This window comes from Talpa europaea (genome assembly GCF_964194135.1).
Source record: "Talpa europaea genome assembly, chromosome: 1".
Classification (NCBI taxonomy): Eukaryota; Metazoa; Chordata; class Mammalia; order Eulipotyphla; family Talpidae; genus Talpa; species Talpa europaea.
In genome coordinates, this window is record NC_140073.1 from 38,161,210 (window position 1) to 38,179,728 (window position 18,519).

At 45.9% G+C, this 18,519-nt stretch overlaps 1 protein-coding gene across 2 annotated transcripts in view; it reads left to right on the forward strand.

The window, feature by feature from the left end:
* The window catches only part of INSC (INSC spindle orientation adaptor protein), a gene marked incomplete at both ends in the record, with an annotated part of 110,301 nt that extends 93,402 nt beyond the window's left edge, over positions 1 to 16,899 (forward strand). For both annotated transcript variants that reach the window (XM_084241090.1, XM_084241091.1), the window contains 4 exons: positions 5,632 to 5,698; positions 9,430 to 9,585; positions 10,993 to 11,069; positions 16,771 to 16,899. In XM_084241090.1, coding sequence (XP_084097216.1) covers positions 5,632 to 5,698; positions 9,430 to 9,585; positions 10,993 to 11,069; positions 16,771 to 16,899 — 429 coding nt within the window. The remainder of the gene's footprint in view (positions 1 to 5,631; positions 5,699 to 9,429; positions 9,586 to 10,992; positions 11,070 to 16,770) is intronic.
* Between the last annotated feature and the right edge of the window lie 1,620 nt (positions 16,900 to 18,519).

The following is an 18,519-nucleotide window of genomic DNA, read 5'->3' on the forward strand; positions in this document are numbered from 1 at the left end:
AGGGCTCTCTGTAATGAAGACAAAGAAGATGAATTAGATGCTGAAGTGCTCACCAGCCCCAAAACACTTAGGAGATTAAATGCCTGTGAGGCTTCCGGTAATGCATCTGCTAGTGACGTCAGCACCGTGTGGAGCCTCTTGTCTTGGATCTACACTTTGTCCACCTGTGTTTGAACATCTCAGTGAGAACCTCTCTGTCATCCTGACAGGCTGAGTCCACTTAATTTGTCTGACAGAGGCCTGGATGTCCCTGCCCATTGCGTGCCCTACCTGGGCTGGGGGCAGACTTGGGTCTGAGCAACTCCATCGCCTCTGCTAATCTAGGGGTACTGGGTGCGGCCATCCATCCAGAAGAACAAGTCATCTGTGTGGCCTGTGTCCTCATCCTCAGGAAATTTTCTAGAGGTCATACTGCCAGAGAACCGAGCCACAGGTGCAACTTGGGAAAATGCTGTCTCCCTGCCCTGGCCGAGCTGTGACTACCCAGGGGGAAAGTTGATGGGTCAGCTTCTAGCCAACACAGAGACTTCTCCTGAGTTTGACTTTGTGCTGCTTTCAGAAATTAATTGCTTTCACAGAGGTAGAGGGTGGGGGTACTGGTATACACTCCTCATGAAAACACACTGTCTGTGGCAGTTGACAATGTCCAGATTTTATGGTGTTTCTGAAACCTCATTGTGGTCTCCGTTATCAGAAAACCATTTATCAGAATTGCCAGTTGCTAGAGGTTGTAGTTTTGAGTCACCTCATGAAAGTCCTATAGTTTGTCAAATTCTGCCATATACATATATATATGTCATATACCTCTATATGTATATACACACTCATATATGTATATATATGACAGAGTAGAAGCAGCACAAGCTATAGGTTCAGAGAGAGTTGGATTGTAATCTTGGCTCAGCCATTTCCTATCTGTGTGATCTTAGGCAAAATGCTTAACTTCTCTGAGCTATAATTTCCTTGTCTGTGTGATAATGATGTGATGATAATGATGGTGGTGGTAGAAATGATAATATTTCCTTCCTCTTCATGTCACTGTGATGCTAAGATAGTATAAAGTTAGTAAAGTAGCTACTCAGTCATGAATGTGGTAGAGTCTCTGATAGAACCAGGATTGGAACAGGTATGAGACAGAATGACAGCTCTGGGACAGGAAGGTAGGGTCAGGAAATATAGTGGCAAATGTAGTGTGGTGTGAGTCAAGGGGTGGTCTTTTTAATCTCTCTGTGTGTGTAGGCAAGGTGTGTGTGTGTTTTGGGGGGGTGACGCTGAGGACTCTAAGCCTCTTAAAGGAGTGGATAGGATTATTTATATATTAATACATATGCATATTCACCAATCTGAAGAGGCTGGGAAGAACCAATGACAATATTACCCAGTTCTGATCTGTTCCAGAAACTCCTCCATACAAAGCCAAGGGAAAACTAAGCATAGAGACCCTGGTCTGGCATTTACTTGCTCTTATGCTGCAAGACCAAGTCCAGCCTGGATGCAATGTCCAGTTAGGGGGAAGCTTGGCCTTACCAGAGAGGGTCCTTTGCCCTCATTCACCTACAGCTCTGGACCCACATCCAAGGTTACTTCAGGGCCTTCGTTACTCACTCTCCTAAGCCTAAAACCCAGTCTTGTGTCATTGAGGGAGGAGCAGGGCCTTTGGGCATGAAGCCATGTGCCAGAAGGTGGAGCAGAATTTGTCTCAGGGTGCCTGTCTCCACACCTGTCCAGTTCCTCAGCTCCTGGAACCTCTGACTATGCCTGTCAGAGGGAGAGAGACTCGAGAAGAGGAGATGGGGCGGCCTACACATTCTCCCTGGCCTTTGTGGCTTCAGTGGCGTGGAGGGAGAAAGCATGTTCACAGATACCTCAGCCTTCTTCTCTCAAACATTTTCATTCTCAAATCATTGTCCTTGACTTTATTCTTTCTGCTCATTGGCAGAGAAGGTGGCGTGGAGAGAAGATGGCAGGGAAGAAGGAGGCACCAGATTTCCCTTAGAGACCAAAAGGATTTGGTCTCAGCACTGTAGTTGACCTGGTACCATAGCATTCTAGAGTTAACACAGGAGTAATGGAGATCTAAATAGTCCACCCAGCAATTAAAGAGCCGTTCCCATTACAGTCATGTGAACTGTTGGCCTTTTTGTTGTTACTACTGCAAAACATAAAATCCATCCTAACTCCTCATTCAATATATGTCAGGTTTTCTGTGTGTGAGTCCTGTGAGATCAATGTGCCCATCTTCATTTGGGTATATTGGGTACTGGCCTGGTCTTCAGCATTTATTTACAACATAGCAAATGGAAGGGACAGAGGTGGAGTTGGAGTGTGATCTGGGCTGACTACTGAGACATAGCTAGGTGTGGAGAGAAGCTTGTGCCTGCTGTGGCATCAGCAGCAGGGTCTTGTGGGCAAGAAACTTCCCTGGGCAGCATAGGGTATACTTCTCCTCAGTGTGTAAGCTGATGTGAGAAGGCTTTGCCTACCTCCTTCTTACCACACAGGGATATTTTCTCTTGAATCAGTGACATGGGAGTTTGTCTGCTACTCTGACTCAATTTACTATTTGCTACAATTTTCTTGTGGTGTTCAGTCTTTGGAAGGTCAAAGGACAAATGATTTCACAAGGCCACAGAAGGTAATGGATACAGACTTTGTTGGTTTCTGTGCTGGAGAAGGGCTTTTCCAGCTCTGGGATCTTGCCTCCCAGTGGGTGGGACCTCACACTGGCAGCATGTTTGCCAACACTGGGTGTTGCATTGGCTAGTACCCCTTGACTCAATATTTCGATGCCCGGGTATTTTTAGACTGTTCCCCAGAGATAAATGATAATTATTTAACAACTATTCTGAGTGTTTGACAAAACATTAATTCATTTAATTCTCATAACAGTCTTATGAATTATTTTATCTTTGGCTGACCCAAAGATGTCCCCATCTTAATCATCAAAATTTATGAATATATTACCTGACATGGCCGTAAGGATTTTGCCAATGTGATTAAGAATCTTGATATAGGAATATTATCCTGAAATATTCATATGAGCCAGTGTAACCAGGAGGGCTCTTAAAAGATGGAGACAGAAGGGTCAGAGCCAGAGAAAGTTGAATGAAATGCAATTGAAGAAGCAGAAATCAGAGATCAGGGTCAAGGAATGCAATTAAGGAAGAAACTAAAAAAAGCAAGGAAATGGAATCTCCCATAAAACCCCTGGAAGAAATGCAACTGTGTCAGCATCTTGGTTTTAGTTCCATTCATCCATTTGATTCTGACCTCCAGAACTGCAAGGTGAAATTGTGTTGTGTTAAGCCACTGAGTTTGTGGTAATTTGTTATAGCAGCAATAGAATACTAATACACTCAGAAACTACAGCAAAGAAAGGTTACGTAAGATGGCCAAGATCTTATGGAAAATAAGTGACAGAGCCAAGATCTGGAATGAGGCTGATCTGTGTGCTTAACCACTATGCTGCACTATCTCCTATGTGGGTCCTCTCTCGAGGTGGATATCCTCAGTTTTCCCCAAATACCTGCAGAGGGAATGGTTTACATTCTCTCTGGAGGAATAGGACTTAATTAAAATCATCAGACAGGATTGAATTAGCACAGGCTGGGGAAACCTGTCTGCCTGGCTCCTAAACTCTGTCCCCTGATAGCATCACTCCCTTGCATCAGCTAGGTCACCCAATTGTCCCTGGATTCCCAACTCTGCCTGTGAGAAGAAGTATTGAACCCCTCCCTCTATATCACAGTGCATACAAGGATGTTTCAAAAGGGGGGACTAATTGGCATTTATTCAAATTGTGCTTAATTGAATACTTCATCTGCACCTCAGAAAACCACATGGGGTACAGACTCTGCAAAGAGGAAGTAATTTTCATTAACAGGATCTAAATTAGTCTGACACAAAGACCTACCTGTGCCTGTGATACAGTTAATAATTGCCATGTAACGAAGCTGGTGCTACAGAAAAAGGTTTCCTTTTTCTTTTCTAATTTTGCCCCTTCCTTTCTTCCTTCCTTCCTTCCTCTCTTCCTCTCCCCTCCCTTCTTTGGATCTTGGTGTCAAGTAGTGACTTGATGCCAGAGGCTGCTGGAGTTGGGTGCAACTGCTCCTGTGTGGTGAGAATCAAGGCTGCCGCTAACAGCTTGAGAAAACCAAATCACCTGTAAGCCGACATCAACTGGGCTTCCTGTTACCTTCCTCATAAACCATGCACTTCATGCCTCTCAGAGAACCTTCTCTTTTTTAAACTGGATTTTCACCCATAATTTCTGTTCTGACTCCTTCTACTTAGCCTACAAACCCAATCCTGAAAGGGGGCAGAGAGCGTCCAAGGACTAAACCTCATTTAATCCTGTTGTTATTTTTGAGTGTAAATAGGAGCTTGTCACACCTCTCATAAAACATCTGGTGAGGCAGAATTTCTTCCTGGGTAAGGCTTCTGGGGGCATTCCCCTGTCCCTCTCCAGCAACCCACCTCAGCTCATCAGGGCTCACCCACGGGGTCCCCAACCTGGCCAGAGCTGGGCTGGCTGACAGCATAGCAGCCTCAGAATGCACATCCTGTCAACATGTGTTTAGTGGGGGGACTTATTCTCGTAAGAGAGCAAACTCTTTCCTTTTTGCTTAAAAGAAGAGATTTGCTGTATGCATTAATTATTTTGAGTCATATACTGTCTCAGAGGTGGGGCCTGGCCTCCAATATCCCTGGCATAAAGTTTGAAGAGACTTTAAGAGAGGCCTGTGCCAGTGTTTCCATTCAGTTTTATTTTACTTGCCACTAGAGAGTGCTGTCCGCTTCTGTGGGAGTGGGTGAGTGTTCATTTTGCTGTTTGTGTCAGGAGCAGTGCTGTGGGGGGCATGCAGGCACCCCCTATGCAGCATATTTCAGGGATGTTTTGGTGTTTTCTGCGAGTCCCTTGCCCACCCATTCCTTATAGTCCAGTTTTGTGCTGTGAGTTCTCTCTGCAAACTTGATCGTGCCAGGGTAGATGGGCATGGGACACTGCTGCTTTCCTAGGCCATGAAGTGGTAATCAAGGCCACCGGGTGTCATCCAGGCAGAGCCCTTCAGTGATGACTGACAGGGGAGGCTTGCAGGCTACAGACCTGTAAAGCAGAGCTGAGCGTGAGCTTTCTCGTTAGAGTCCAAAGGGTGTAATGCTGCCCTTTGATCCCACTCATGTCCTTTAACTTAACCTTAGTCACCACTAGCTTCAGGTTGAAAGTAGGTTGAGCTCAATATCAGGGCAAGAAACCCAGTCCACGGTGGGGCTAGCCAGGAACCTGCCAGTTCTGCTTGTATCTCAGGACCTGGAGCCAGAGGGACCCTGCAGAAAAATGATGGGGCCCTTGTTTTCACTCAGGGTGTCACTTGACACTGTTCTCTCCCCCAGGTTTGGCGTGCCTTAGGGGCCATCCCAGGGCTACATATTGCTGAGTGGGTGTCAGTCATGGGGGAACACATCTAGGTGGCAGGGCCCATGAAGCAGGAAGAAAATCCCCTGGAAGGATGAGCCAGGTGGCTGGAAAGGAGGCACAGGCTAAATGAAAGCTCCTGGCTCACCTATGTGTAGAGAGCACCTTTTGGCTCAGGTGTACCATTTTCTTAGCTTCGCAATTCTCTCTTCCAGATCGTGACCATCTTGGCCAACATGTCCGTGCTAGAGCAGTGCGCCTCTGACATCATCCAGGAGAATGGTATGTGCCAGCAGGTGCTAGTTGTGTGGGTGATGCAGCTTTGCAGGACCAAGTGCCTGTGCGAGGCCACTGTGTAAGTGTGTAAATACAGACAGGTGATCTCCACATTTGCACAAGCATAGATCTGTGTGCTATGTGTGCAAGTGCACCACAGGTTGGCTGCCTGGCAACTGGGAACAGTGAGGAGGACTTCTTCAGGCTGGGAAGTAAGGGAGCAGAGGTGCTAATGAGGACAAGTGAGCCGGGAGCTGGGTCGCTGCCTCTGCTCTTGTTAAACTCCTTTCTCCTAGATTGTTTCTCTGTTTTAACAAACCTATGCACTTCCCCCCACCCACCCCATTGCTCTATTAGTGGTTGAATGATATAGTTTTTTGTTAACTTTATGTCACTAAGCTGACAGAGAAGAGCTTTATGGAGCCAGTTGAAGATGAGAGGCCAAGGGGTGTCTTGGTGGTGACTTCCTTCAACACTTGGAGGCTTAAGCTCAGGTGGTCAGCGGGAGAGGGTCTCATGGGCCTGTGGTTTTAGGCTTGGAATACCTGGCATTTGTACAGGTAATTATGGTTTACAAAGTGCCACTGGCAGGCTCATCCAGTCAGCAGTTACTGCGTAGGACAGTGAGAACAGAGATGAAGAAACCCTTGCCTTTGTCCTAGATGATCACCCACTCTGGAAGGAGAGTCCAACAGGACAAAAGTGATAGATGACAAAAGTATCTCATGTCCCATGAAGCAGCGTGGCAGAGGGAGGACGGCTCAGTGGTTGAGACCCTGAAAATGGGAAACAGAATGTCTGGGCTTGACTCCTGACTTTTTTTTTTATTTTTGCATAGAACTGGGGTGTAGGCCGGAGGTGTGGGGGTGAGAGGATTCACCAGAGACAGAGTGGGGAGCAGAACTGTTGGATTTTACTGAAACACACTGCTAAGGTCAACAGCAGGTGAGACAGGAGAGGTCTGCTGCGCCATGTAGGTTAGTTCCCTGTCTGGGAATCAAACTCAGGCCATTGCAGTGGGCCATTGGGGTGGTAACACTGAGCCTTAACCCCTAGGCACCAGAGGGGACTGACTCCTGACTGTTTTGCTAGGGGCAAAACCTCTGTTTTTCCATCTGTAAAATGGGAACAATAGTAGTACTTGCCACATAGGGATGATATGAGGATTACTCTAAAGAATGTTCAAGGAGGATCTGGCTCAGAATAAATGCCAGGTTGAGTGTAGCTCTTTAGAAATCAGCGGTAGTTTCAAGAGGCCCAATGGAAGAGGGTTTGATGAATGAGCTATTTACAAAAGGGGGCAGAACTGCAGTGGTCAGCAATGTTGAGGATGCAATCATAAGGCAGTAGAGCCCCTCAGTCTAGACAGAGCAAGCCTGCTGTGCAGGCTGGTTTGAAGGACTGTCCTCTAACCAGTGTGTTTGAGACTCTGAGATGCCCTCCCTGGCAGCCAGGTGACTTCATCTCTGTACTGCCCCGTGTTGCCAGATGAAGAGGGCTGGATGGAGGAGCCACTCTGGTGACCAGAGGCTCTGACTACATTGGGAGCAGGCCAGGGCGGCCCCTGCTCTTGCTTGTCAGTCCATTGACATCCACCTTTCAGCTAGTTCTGCTTTTCCCTCAGCAGTTGGGACTGAGCTGAAGGGATGTTGGGGAGGGAACACAGTGTCGAGGCTGATCTCTGCAGCTTTAACTCCCTACAACTCTGGCAGCTCTTCTGGCCTTGAGTCTGTTCAGAACTTAGGAAACACATTCTGGATTTAACTGGGCAGCCCCAATTTCGAGCATCCTGTCTTTTTCTAGTTAAGACTTATAAAGTATTACTTACAGGAAATGTTGTTTGTAGACATTTGTAAGGTTCTTCACATGAACACAGTCATATCCATTCATTTGCTCGTTATCCAACTAATATTTGAGCTAAGCACTCTCCTGGGTACTTTACATATATCCATGGAGAAAATGGACAAAAAAAAAATCCAAACTGTAAGTTTCCAGGTGCAAAGCTTGGATTTGGAAATTGGCTTCTTCACGGGGATCTTGGTCAGGAGGAGTTAGTACAATTTCTTGGGCTTGAAGTTCATCCCAAAGTCAGTATTTGGGTGCCCTTTATTCATGTCCCCACAGGCTGTAACATTTATACCACAGGACATTAACACCGTGACTTCAACTCAGGGATACTGTGGCCTAGAGGGAGCCTGAGACCATGTTCCATTCAGTGGCTGGGAAGAGGGTTTGGGAAGAAGCTCTTTTCCCAGAGCATAGTGTGTGGTGGCAGCATTAATAGAAGCTAAGAAAGGAAGAACCCCTCAAGTCTATAGGAGGGAGAATTAGGGCACTTATGAAGCTCATTAGAAAGAGAAATAGCTCTTCGCCAGGACTCAGAGCCTCTGAGCTGGGACCCAGGAGAGTTAGAATTGCATCCTGTTCACGTTAGATGCAGAGAAGCATGTGGCTGAGACACTGGAATCCACTGACTCCTGTGTGAATCTGGAAAGTCATGTCCTCTCTCTAGATCTCAGCGCCCATCTGTGAAATGGGGATAGGGAAGGGTTAGGCTAGAAGAATTTTACAGGTCCTTTAGGCTTCATGGTAAGTCAGAGGTTACATATAGGATCCAGACAGGAAATATAAACCGGTGACATGATTCAGTAAGGACTAGATCAATCCCATTTGAAAGCATAAGCTTATAACAAGCTCTAGCAAACTGTTGTCATGCAGAAATGTGGGCTCAGTGTTTTTAGATCAGGAGGTAATTTTTTAGAAACATGAAATTTGGGATTTTTATGAACATCTCCCAGTTTTCCTATTAGCAAATTTTAAAAAAGTATTGCCACTGTGTGGAGCAATCAAACAAACCAAAATAGCTCTGCAGGCCATGCTTGGTTTAAGTTCTGAGCTGGTAAGAGCCCCTGGGTACAGAAAATGCGAGTGAGTAAGCTGGGGAAGTTGGGGAATACCTCCCACAGAATGTGGGCTTTTACTACAACCTGCAGGAGGGGAACTATTTAGATGGGGCATGAAAGGAAAAGAAACAGGTCAGCAAAGGCATGAGGTGGCATGGATGTGGGAATGGGTTTGTAGGAGAATGAGAAGATAGTTCTGGCTTTAGGGGAGGTGGAGAGGTTTCGCAAGACCGAATTTGTGCCTAAAGCTCTCTGTGCAACTACTTTACCCCCTTCCCGTGCTTGAATATCATCTAGAATAGTTCATCTAGTGATTACCCACCCCTAGGTTTGACTCTTCCCACCAGGTGCCCATGACCTCTGGACCTGCCTCAGATGCAGCCTGCCCCAGAGGTTAAGAGGTGCAGAGAATAACCAGATTACCTAAGTTCTGACACCAGCTCTCCGACTAACTGCATGACCTTGGGCAAGACACTTCCCTTCTCTCTGGGCCGCAAAGTGAACTATAACAATATCTCACTCACAAGGCTATGAGCAGGTTTTGGGGATCATGTATTTACTATGCACTTGGCACAATTCCAGGCATATAGTAAAAGCTCAGTGATCACCTTAAAAAATAATTGAAAGGGATGTATGTCCTCCCTCCAGCTTCAAGCATAGTGACTCGGAACAGGGAGCCAGGGACATGCCTCAGGTAGAAGGAGTAGAGGAAGTGCCTTGTTTGGTGTCCTCCCTGGGGTCACCCCCTATGTCATCACGACAGCCTTTGTTTGAGTCCTCAGGCAGCCATGCAGCTGGGAGGTGGGCGCCAACTGTTTACCACTTCCTGCCCAGGGGTGCAGCTGATCATGGGCATGCTGTCTGAGAAGCCAAGGTCTGGGACCCCTGCTGAAGTGGCAGCCTGCGAGAGGGTCCAGCAGAAGGCTGCGGTAACCCTGGCGCGTCTCTGCCGAGACCCAGCTGTGGCGCGGGAGGCCGTGCGGCTGAGCTGTAAGTGTGCGGGCTGTGGCTGGAGTGGAGCAGGGTGGGGGCCAGGATCAGCCCTGATTTCATGGTGGCAACAGAGGACTGGCTAGGGTGAGCCCCACTCTACTGTGCTGGAAAGTGCCAGGTTGGAAGCCTTTTATGGCTGTCACCTGGGGCTGAAATGACAGAGGGGAAGGGCCTGGCCAGGTTGAAGTTGACCAGAACAGTGACTCACCTGCAGACATTTTGTTTATAGGACCCCATTCTTACATCTCATTCACTTCCTATTCATTCATTCATTCATTTATTCACTTGCTCATTTGTTTACTGATCCACTCATTGGCTCCTGAATCCATCCCTTTGTTGATTAACTCACTCATTAAAGCCCTCGTTCATTCACTCATGTATTCATCCAGTTATACGTTGGAGCTCCTGCTCTGTGCTGGGCTCTCTTCTCAGTGCTGGACACAGAACACTGATGTGGCTCTGGCCACATGGGCTTATGGCTGAAGCAGGGGGCAAAATGTGTATTTGTGTGTATAGAGGGGTGCTCAACGCACGACCCTGGCACAGTCAGCACACAGTGGGAGAAGCCCATGCATATCTGAATAGGTCAAAGAATATTTTCACAGGGACGTGCGTCTTCAGTGTGGTTTCAGGGCTGTTCTGCTGTGAAGGCTGAGCAAAGTGGAAGCATGAGAAGAGTGATTGCAGTGACATGCACCATCCACGTACCCCATGGACAGCAAGAAGGGACCCTGGGGAAGCAGAGGGTTCCCGCTCCACCATGCTTTTATAGAGGATAATCACATTTTATCTACCTCCTATCGTTATCTGGGAATGCATTGTGCGTTGCATTGGTTTTGCATTTTGTTTTTAGAGTTTGAAAAGTCAATTTGCATTGCAAAGCAAAGACGTACATTTAACTCTTCTGTAAAGGTCTAGGAAACACTGAGATACTGGCAATTTTCTGTAATTTTTGCCACCATGTATTTTCTGACTAAAATAGGTAACTGGTTAAACAACAACAACAACAGATACCAGGTAGTTCCACTGGTAAAGATGTAAACATTGAACACAGCTCTGGTAAAATCAGACGTTCCTAAATAGAAGTCCTATAGAAAGACGGGGGCAGGCCTCCTGCTTCAGTCCCCACTCAATTCATCCCTGGCCAGTCTTCTGGTACTTTGGGGGTTTGCTTTTGATGCTCCAGTTCATCCTGGCTTTCTCCAGGGTCTACTTATGTCACTAACTGACACGGTCTCCACCACAAGGGCCTCCAGGTGGGCCCAGTCCCTTCCTTGGGTGTTTTGGCTCCATGACAGGGACCCTGAGCAGCGCCTCTCTCCACAGAGCCCAGCAGAGGGCTGCGTGAGAGGCACTGGCCCCATCTCATTTCCTGGCATGAGGTTCGCCCTGGTTCTCTTGCAGGTATGTCCCGTCTCATTGAGCTCTGCCGATCGCCTGCTGAGAGGAACAGCAGTGATGCTGTGCTCGTGGCCTGTCTGGTGAGTGCCCCATCCCCCAACTTCCTTCTTGGGCTTCAGCAGGGAGACCAGGGGTGGCCAGGAGAGCAGGCTCTGCCACGGTGGGCTTATGTCAGCCACGAAACTTCTGTAGGCTCCAACTTGCCTCTTTAAAATGGTGAATGTTGATAAGAGTAATAAGTTGATTCATTTAATTCACAAAATTGTGGCAATTGCATGAGGTCATGTATGTGGTTCCTTTTAGTAACCACTATCCTATAAGGTTCATCAAGATCAAGGCTAGAGGCAACGGCCAGCAGAATGCTAGGGGGTGACGGTGATGCTTTGGTGTTTTCAGCACATAGCCCTAGGGTGGGCCTGTCTCCTGCCTGTTCCACAGTGGACATTGTGAGAAAAGGCCCCCCTTCCTCCTTGGACAGAGCCCCTCTCCTAACACTCCCCCTACTGGGTAGCTACCTCTTCCTTTGTGAACAGGGACTGGACAAGATAATGTAAGACCAGACAGAATATTATCCAGCAGTCCCCAGGATCTCCAAGCAGTGGATCTGGGGAGTTCCCCACCCCACTTCTCCTTGATGCCTGAGTCCACCATGAGATGTCAACAGACCCAGCTGGGGAATGCTCTTTGTCTCTGTGCTTCTCCCTGTTGGGGCTTAATGAATCCCAGAGCAGAGCAGCTTCCAGCTGGAAGAGCAAAGGAGCAGAATGTAATTGTAGAAACAGGCCATTTAACTTCCAGAAGGCCTTGCCAGATCCTGGGAGGGTCCTCAAAGAACCAGAGGGAGATAGGTCTTGAGGACCTTTAAGCAATTTCACAGTAGTGCCCCCCCCTTACTACCTTTTTTTTTTTTTAAGATTTATTTATTTTTACACAAGAACAGGGGTACAGGCCAGATGCATGGGAGGGTGAGAGGATTCACAAGAGACAGAGCAGGGAATAGAACAGGCAGACTGACTGAAATACACTGCTGAGGGGAGCAGCGGGCGAGACAGGAGAGGTCTGCTTCGCCATGTGGAATTCTCGCCGGCCAGCGGGGATCAAACCCTCGCTGCAGAGGCTGCGGACAGCTTCACGGTGCGGCGCTCAACTGCCTGTGCCACCAGGGAGGCCCCTTACTACATTTTTAATCTGATCTCCTCTCATTTCTGGGAGTTCCTAAGGGGAATTGCACAGGGGTAGAAACAGCAGGGCATTACCATTAGACAGACCTGTCTTGGTTGTGCTGTTAATGGGATGTGTGACATTGGGTGGGTCTCTAAGTGTTCTAAGCTTTAGTCAATAAATATTTACTGAGTGATTCTATGTGCATGCGTTCTTCAAGGCCTTGGGGACACAGCTGTGGGGAAAAGAGGAAAAGTATAGGCTGCTCTCGTGGGGCTTTTTTTCTGGTAGCTTCAGAATAACCTTAACCTTTTTTAGGCTTTTAGCCATCTACCTGGTAAAGCTTTTGGACTCCTTCTCAGACTAATGTTTTAAATGCATAAAATAAAAGACATAGAATTAAAAGGGAAAGCAATTATGTCCTAAAAAGAACATTCAGACTAATGATACATTAATATATGCACTTTTAAATTAATGCATTAAATAAAGACCTACCAGTGTGTCTAATAAATATTGTAGTCTCAACCAGTGGAGAGTGTAAATGATATTTGAGGGCACCGCCAGCAACTGTGGTATGATATGAAAGTATCTGTGGTTTCTACTGGTCAGCCAGTTACAGGGTTTGCTGAGACACCTTCTTGGTTGCTGCATTCACAACCGAAGGAAATTTTGTTACAGCTAAAGGTTTATGAGTAGAAAGATGTCATTATTTTTCATCTAAGTTCACAAACCTTTTTATTCCTGTCTGGTCTTGTGAGTAAAACAGAGAGAGCTCGTACCTGGAAAACATATTATCATTGGCTCCAACTACCATTATCTTCACAACTCAGGTAACCAGCCACTGCCTGACACTGAATGGGGCCTGAGGCCTATGGGGATGGGTCCAAGCTTTGGGGGACCATGTTCAACTGGACGATTGTTACCATTGCTTTTCTATTTTCACTAGTCAGATGAAGAACTCACAAAGGGAGTGTTATGTACTCTCTCCAATCACCTGGAGGACTTCCTAGTAGATTCAGTCTATCCTTATGGAGGAGTTATTTCATGCTGGAGAGAGCTCCTCCCTCCCTGTGAATGCTGGGCTAGTTTTTTTCAGGACAACTTACCACCATGAAGCCTCTATGGTCCATCTATCCATGGTTCCCCATGACCTACAGCTACTGTTGGGCCCTGAGCACTGGAGGCCACCCACTGTGTCCAGGCCCTGTCCAGACTGACTGGACACTGTGCTTTGGCCTTTGCCCCTAGCAGATGCCTTCACTGCGCCTCTGCCTGCCTCTCTTTCAGGGCCCCGCTCAGAATCCCTGTCCTCCATGAGGCCTCCCAGGGGCTCTCTGGAGCTTTAGGAGGGGAAGTTCACAATATGTGCTGTCACTACTGGCTGCATCTTATTTTCCCTGGTGGGAGGCAGGCTGTGCTATCCAATGTTCTGGGTATTCTAAAGAGATGTTCTTGGAATCAAAACAGACCTGCCCAGCACTAACTTTTCTACCAGACCATCCTGTTTCCAGCCATACTCTCTCCTCATGTCTTATGCCTGGTCTTGCTTCTACTGCTCATTGTGGGGATTTTTATTTCTCCCCCTCAGACCTGGAACCTTAGGGTGCTTTCTCATCTCTTTGTATCTTCTTAGGTTTGAAGACTGTTTCTTGCCTGACTTCTGAGACTGCTAGACTTGTCCCCCTCCCCCCAGACCCCAGTGTTGGTGGGTGATTGTGTTTTTGCTCCTAGCAGGGGCTCTACCATTTCAGTTTGTCCCCTGATAGATGAGATGGGGCCACTTGGAGCCCCGTCTGCAGGAGGGAGATGGAGGTTACCTCTCCTGCCCTTCCCTTCTTTGCACTTTCAAAGTTTCTCCAGGTGGAGGGAGGACATTTCAATTATCATCTCCCACATCTGGGAAGTGGCAGCGCAGATTGCCTCTCGCAAACAGAATTGATTTTCCCTTAATGAAGCGGCTGTCAGTGGGCTTGTTTAAGACTTCAGTGTTTTCAGACTGTCTGGGAATGAGATCCTGGGATGACTGGCTGTTAACCCTTTGAGGAAAGCAGAGGCTCGGGATGGGAGAAGGGTCCTTTGAGGCTCCTGGACACTGAACAAGGTGTGCTGCAGACTTTGGGGGGTCCTGGGGAAATGAGGATGTCTATCTGCCTTTGTGTTTTTTCAGGTCTTTTTCTAGTTCTGTATCTCTTGTTTCTCTTTGGGGTATCTTCTGTTCCCCCTTCCCTTCACCCCCATATTCTCCTCTCGCCTGCTCTCTTCTCTCTTCTTCCTCCCTTTCTCTTCCCTCTTTTCTCCCCCTACCTCTCTCGTATTATCCACTCCCACTCCCATTTGGGGTATTCTTTTTCTTTGTCACTATTTTTTTTTCCATCTGCCCCTCTTGCCCCTTCATTTACTTTCTCTAAGTTCACCTCTGCCTCTTTGTTTTAATAGTTATTTCCTTCTACCTCTTTTTCTCTATCTTTTATCTTTTTTGCCTCATTTTCTCCATCTCTCCATTTCTTTCTATCTAATTTTCTTTCTTCACAGGTCTTTTTATCTTTCTTTGTCTCTTTGCCCCTACCTCCCTTTGCTTTATTTCTATCCCAGTGATAGAAAATGCATTAATGAGCTCAGATCCTCATCTGCTGAAGATCCTGGATTCCATTTTCACTGTGCCAACTCAAGGCAATGGGGTTATTTTTCCCAGATGTAGTCCAGGCAGGCTAAGGAATTCAGTCTCTTTAGCTCTTGGGGAAATCATACCCTTGGAGAAGTAGGACATGGTTCCATGGATTGCACTTCCTGCTACCAGTGATCAGACTCTGCTCAGATGTGCAGAGACTTATGTCCCTTCTCCTTGATCCAGCCTGGACATGACAGCACCTGTTACTCCAGCTCCCAGCTTGGGTCATCCTCTCTTTTTACTACCTTGGTGTGAATTCTCAACAGTAGATGACCTCCCATTCTAGATGATGAGATCTGTTCCTGCCTTGCAGTCAATCTGTCTACTGTCATGGGCTGACAGTATCTGCCTGTGTTGGGAGGAGAACCCTGGAGTTCAACTGCTATGTCATCTTGGGACAAGCATTTTTCCTCTCCAAGTCTTAGTCTCCTTACGTCTAAAACAGAGATCACGATTCCTTATTGCATCAAGAAGGGATTAAATGAACGTGATGTGCAGATACACAAAGCAATGTTCTTTGCTTCTTCTGCCCTTCTAGATCTTTCTTTTTCTATTTGTTTCCCAGGGGAGAGGCAGCCTTAAGCTCCCACCTTGTTCTCTGCTGTGTCTATGCTCAGGGAGAGGGAAGGAATTCATCTTAACCACGGATTTAGTATGCATTGCCTCAGCTAACTGGTAAAGAGGTCTAGAGAGGTGCACAGCTCACATTTGCAGTTTCAAGTTGCTCTAGCAGCAGAGCTCAATTTTAAAACACTATTTGTTCATTATGTTTTTAGCAAACATCTGTTGAGCCTTGTGTCAACTCCTTTTCAGCCTGCCATAAATACAGAGAAATACAAAACAGAGTCTCTATCCTTGAGGAGCTCAGAATCTAATGTGGGAAACACTTAAAACTCAATTGTACTCAAGTGGAAGAAGGCTGAGGTCAGCCCAGGGGCTTTGGGCCACAGGAGAAGGAGGGGCTGTGTCTGCTTTGAAGTAATCAAGGGAGGTTTCGCAGAGGAGGTGACAGTGGCCAGGCCTTACAGGAGGAATGGAGTTGCTAGCAAACAGTGGAGAGGAACTTTATGCCATACGAAAAGCACCTTGCACATGTTTGTAAAACAGGATCATACACTCAAGGAAGAATGAAAATTTTGGTGTGTGGGGAGCTGGGTCATGGTTTCATTCCTCCTGTACTTTTTCCTGTTGCTCCCCGTCTTGGTGGGGAGATGATCTTGTCTCTTTCAGGTATAGAACCTCCTTTGTCTTCCCTCTTCCTGTCCCATATGTTTTGCTCAGAACTCTGCTGAATGTGTGTATTAATGAATAACCTTGTTGTCCTAAGGTTACTTTAGGAATCTAGAAGCAAAAATATAATTGCTTTGATGAGCAAATCTTGCATTTATATGTTTCACTATATTGGCCAGATCCTTTCAATGACAGCTTTTATAGGTTTCTATGATTGAAAAACAAAGATGGCAAGACCATTATTAAAATCATGAAAAGCTTTCCAATGAAATTCACTATTGGGTACAGGGGTAAGCATGAGCACCATGAGCAATCTGTAGCTACTGTAGCATGAGTTTGATCCCCAGCCAGGGAGCTACCTACATGGCGCAGCAAACCTCAGCGGTGTATTTCAGTGGATCTGCCTGTTCTGCTCCCCACTCTGGCTCTAATGAATCATCTCACCCCTCCCCTCTGGCCTGTACCCCAGTTCTTGTATGCATAAATAAATAAATCGTAAAAAAAAAGAAAGAAATTCACTATTGTAACCAATATGCAAATGAAACCAAGTGGCCAAGTGACAAGTTTGCCAAGGTAATCAGGTGACCAAAAGGACCCGATAACTAAGGTGTCAGGTGACCAAGCTAAAATTGGCTATTAAATAAGCCACTTTCTGAACTGTATCTCTCAGTGCCCTGAGAAGGACCCAGCGTGACCTGTGTCATCTCTCTGTTTCTTCCCAGGCTGCACTCCGTAGATTGGCTGGAGTCTGCCCTGATGGTCTCCAGGACTCTGACTTCCAGCAGCTGGTCCAGCCCCGACTTGTGGACTCATTTTTACTATGCAGCAACATGGAGGAGAGTTTTGTGTAGTGAGTGTGGGGGAGGAAAGGCATTGGGTCCTAGCCCCTTGCTTCCTCTGAGTATGTACTCTGAACATACAAGAGCTCACTAGTTCCCTCACCTCCTTATTTATACTTAATTTATTTTTTACATGGAATGGACATAGGGCTAAATATTGTAGCAACATTAACCAGCAATCTGTGGTCCTTAAGGGTCTTTTGGTTTTAATTTTTTGACTTCTGTGACTTTTTAGTTGCAGATGTTGAAATGCATAATGACTAATATGACAGATTGTCATGGGCAATTTCACTACATCTTGCTTTCTCTACTTTTGCTATATAATCTTTCCTCAAAATTTTTTGTCTGTTTTTTTTTTTTACTTTGGAACCAGAGTATTTTAAGTGCCTAGCAGTCTTTTTTAATTTGGATTTGCTCTTTCTAAAGGATTTTAAATGAATTTCATAGTTGGAAGGAAAGTTTTATTCTTTAATAAATGGAATCATATAGAATGTGTCTTAGATTGTCTGATTACTCTTAATTACTCTTAGAGTAAATTCTTTCTTCCCAGGATTTCATGCCCCCCAAAATCTTCCCAGCTATTAAAACTGTAGAGAGAGTTATGTTGTTTCCATAGTGCATAAATGAGCTCCCTGGTGGTCTAGTGGTTAGGATTCGGTGATCTCTCCATAGTGCATAAATGGGTCAAGTTCTAAGTGACTTAGTGAGAAATCATGACTTTTAAAAATATTTCCGAAGTCCCCCAAAATGTACTTGTTCTGCTCTTGGGTAGCCTCCTGATGAATAGAAGCCTCAGATGAGATTACAGTGAACAATAACTCTTCAGAAGTATTTGTGAAAGCAGTTGTATGCCAGAACTGGCTCATAACAGCAAAGGACAGTGGGAGGATTTTTTTCCCAATTCCACCTTTAGTGGTGTTATACTGGTGGCTTGAAACTGGCAACTGTGAGAATATTTATACCACAGGAATTGGCAGATACTATAAATCAGAGCTGGTCTACAAATACCATTGCTCAAATGTATCACAAAAATCTGTGAATCCTTCTGAAATGTTTAATACCATCATAATGTGGTATGATTTTATGTAATTCAAGAAATATTTCTTGAATTTCTATTACTAGTCTAAGTGAGTTAGCCTGTTGTACCAGGTCTTGGGCTTAGCATCTTATATGCATTTCCTTATAATAATCATATGCAAATGCTACTGTGTCGCTAAATCACTTGCCAAGGTCACTTGTTCATAAATAGTGCTGGGACCTGAACCCAACAATACTTGTTAGCAGAGCCTTTGTTCTGAAGTCCAGCGTTATAGAGAAAGGCAGTGCCTGGCTTCTCCCACCTGAAAGGATGATGCAGAAAATGGTAATGATAGAAACACTGCTACAATATTTGCAATGTGCCAAGTACTTGTTTTCTATCATTGTATACATTAACTTACAGATATATGTGAACATCTACTGCCATATACTAATACTCAGTTGTCTTATGTAACTATGAGGTAGTTTTTATACCCATTCTACAGATGAGAAATAGAGAAAATTCTTTTTTCTGCTGAGACAATGGAGCTGACATAGCAAGTAAATGTCAGGAAACCAAGGTTTTCTGAGTCCTTCTCCAAAGCCTCCAGATTT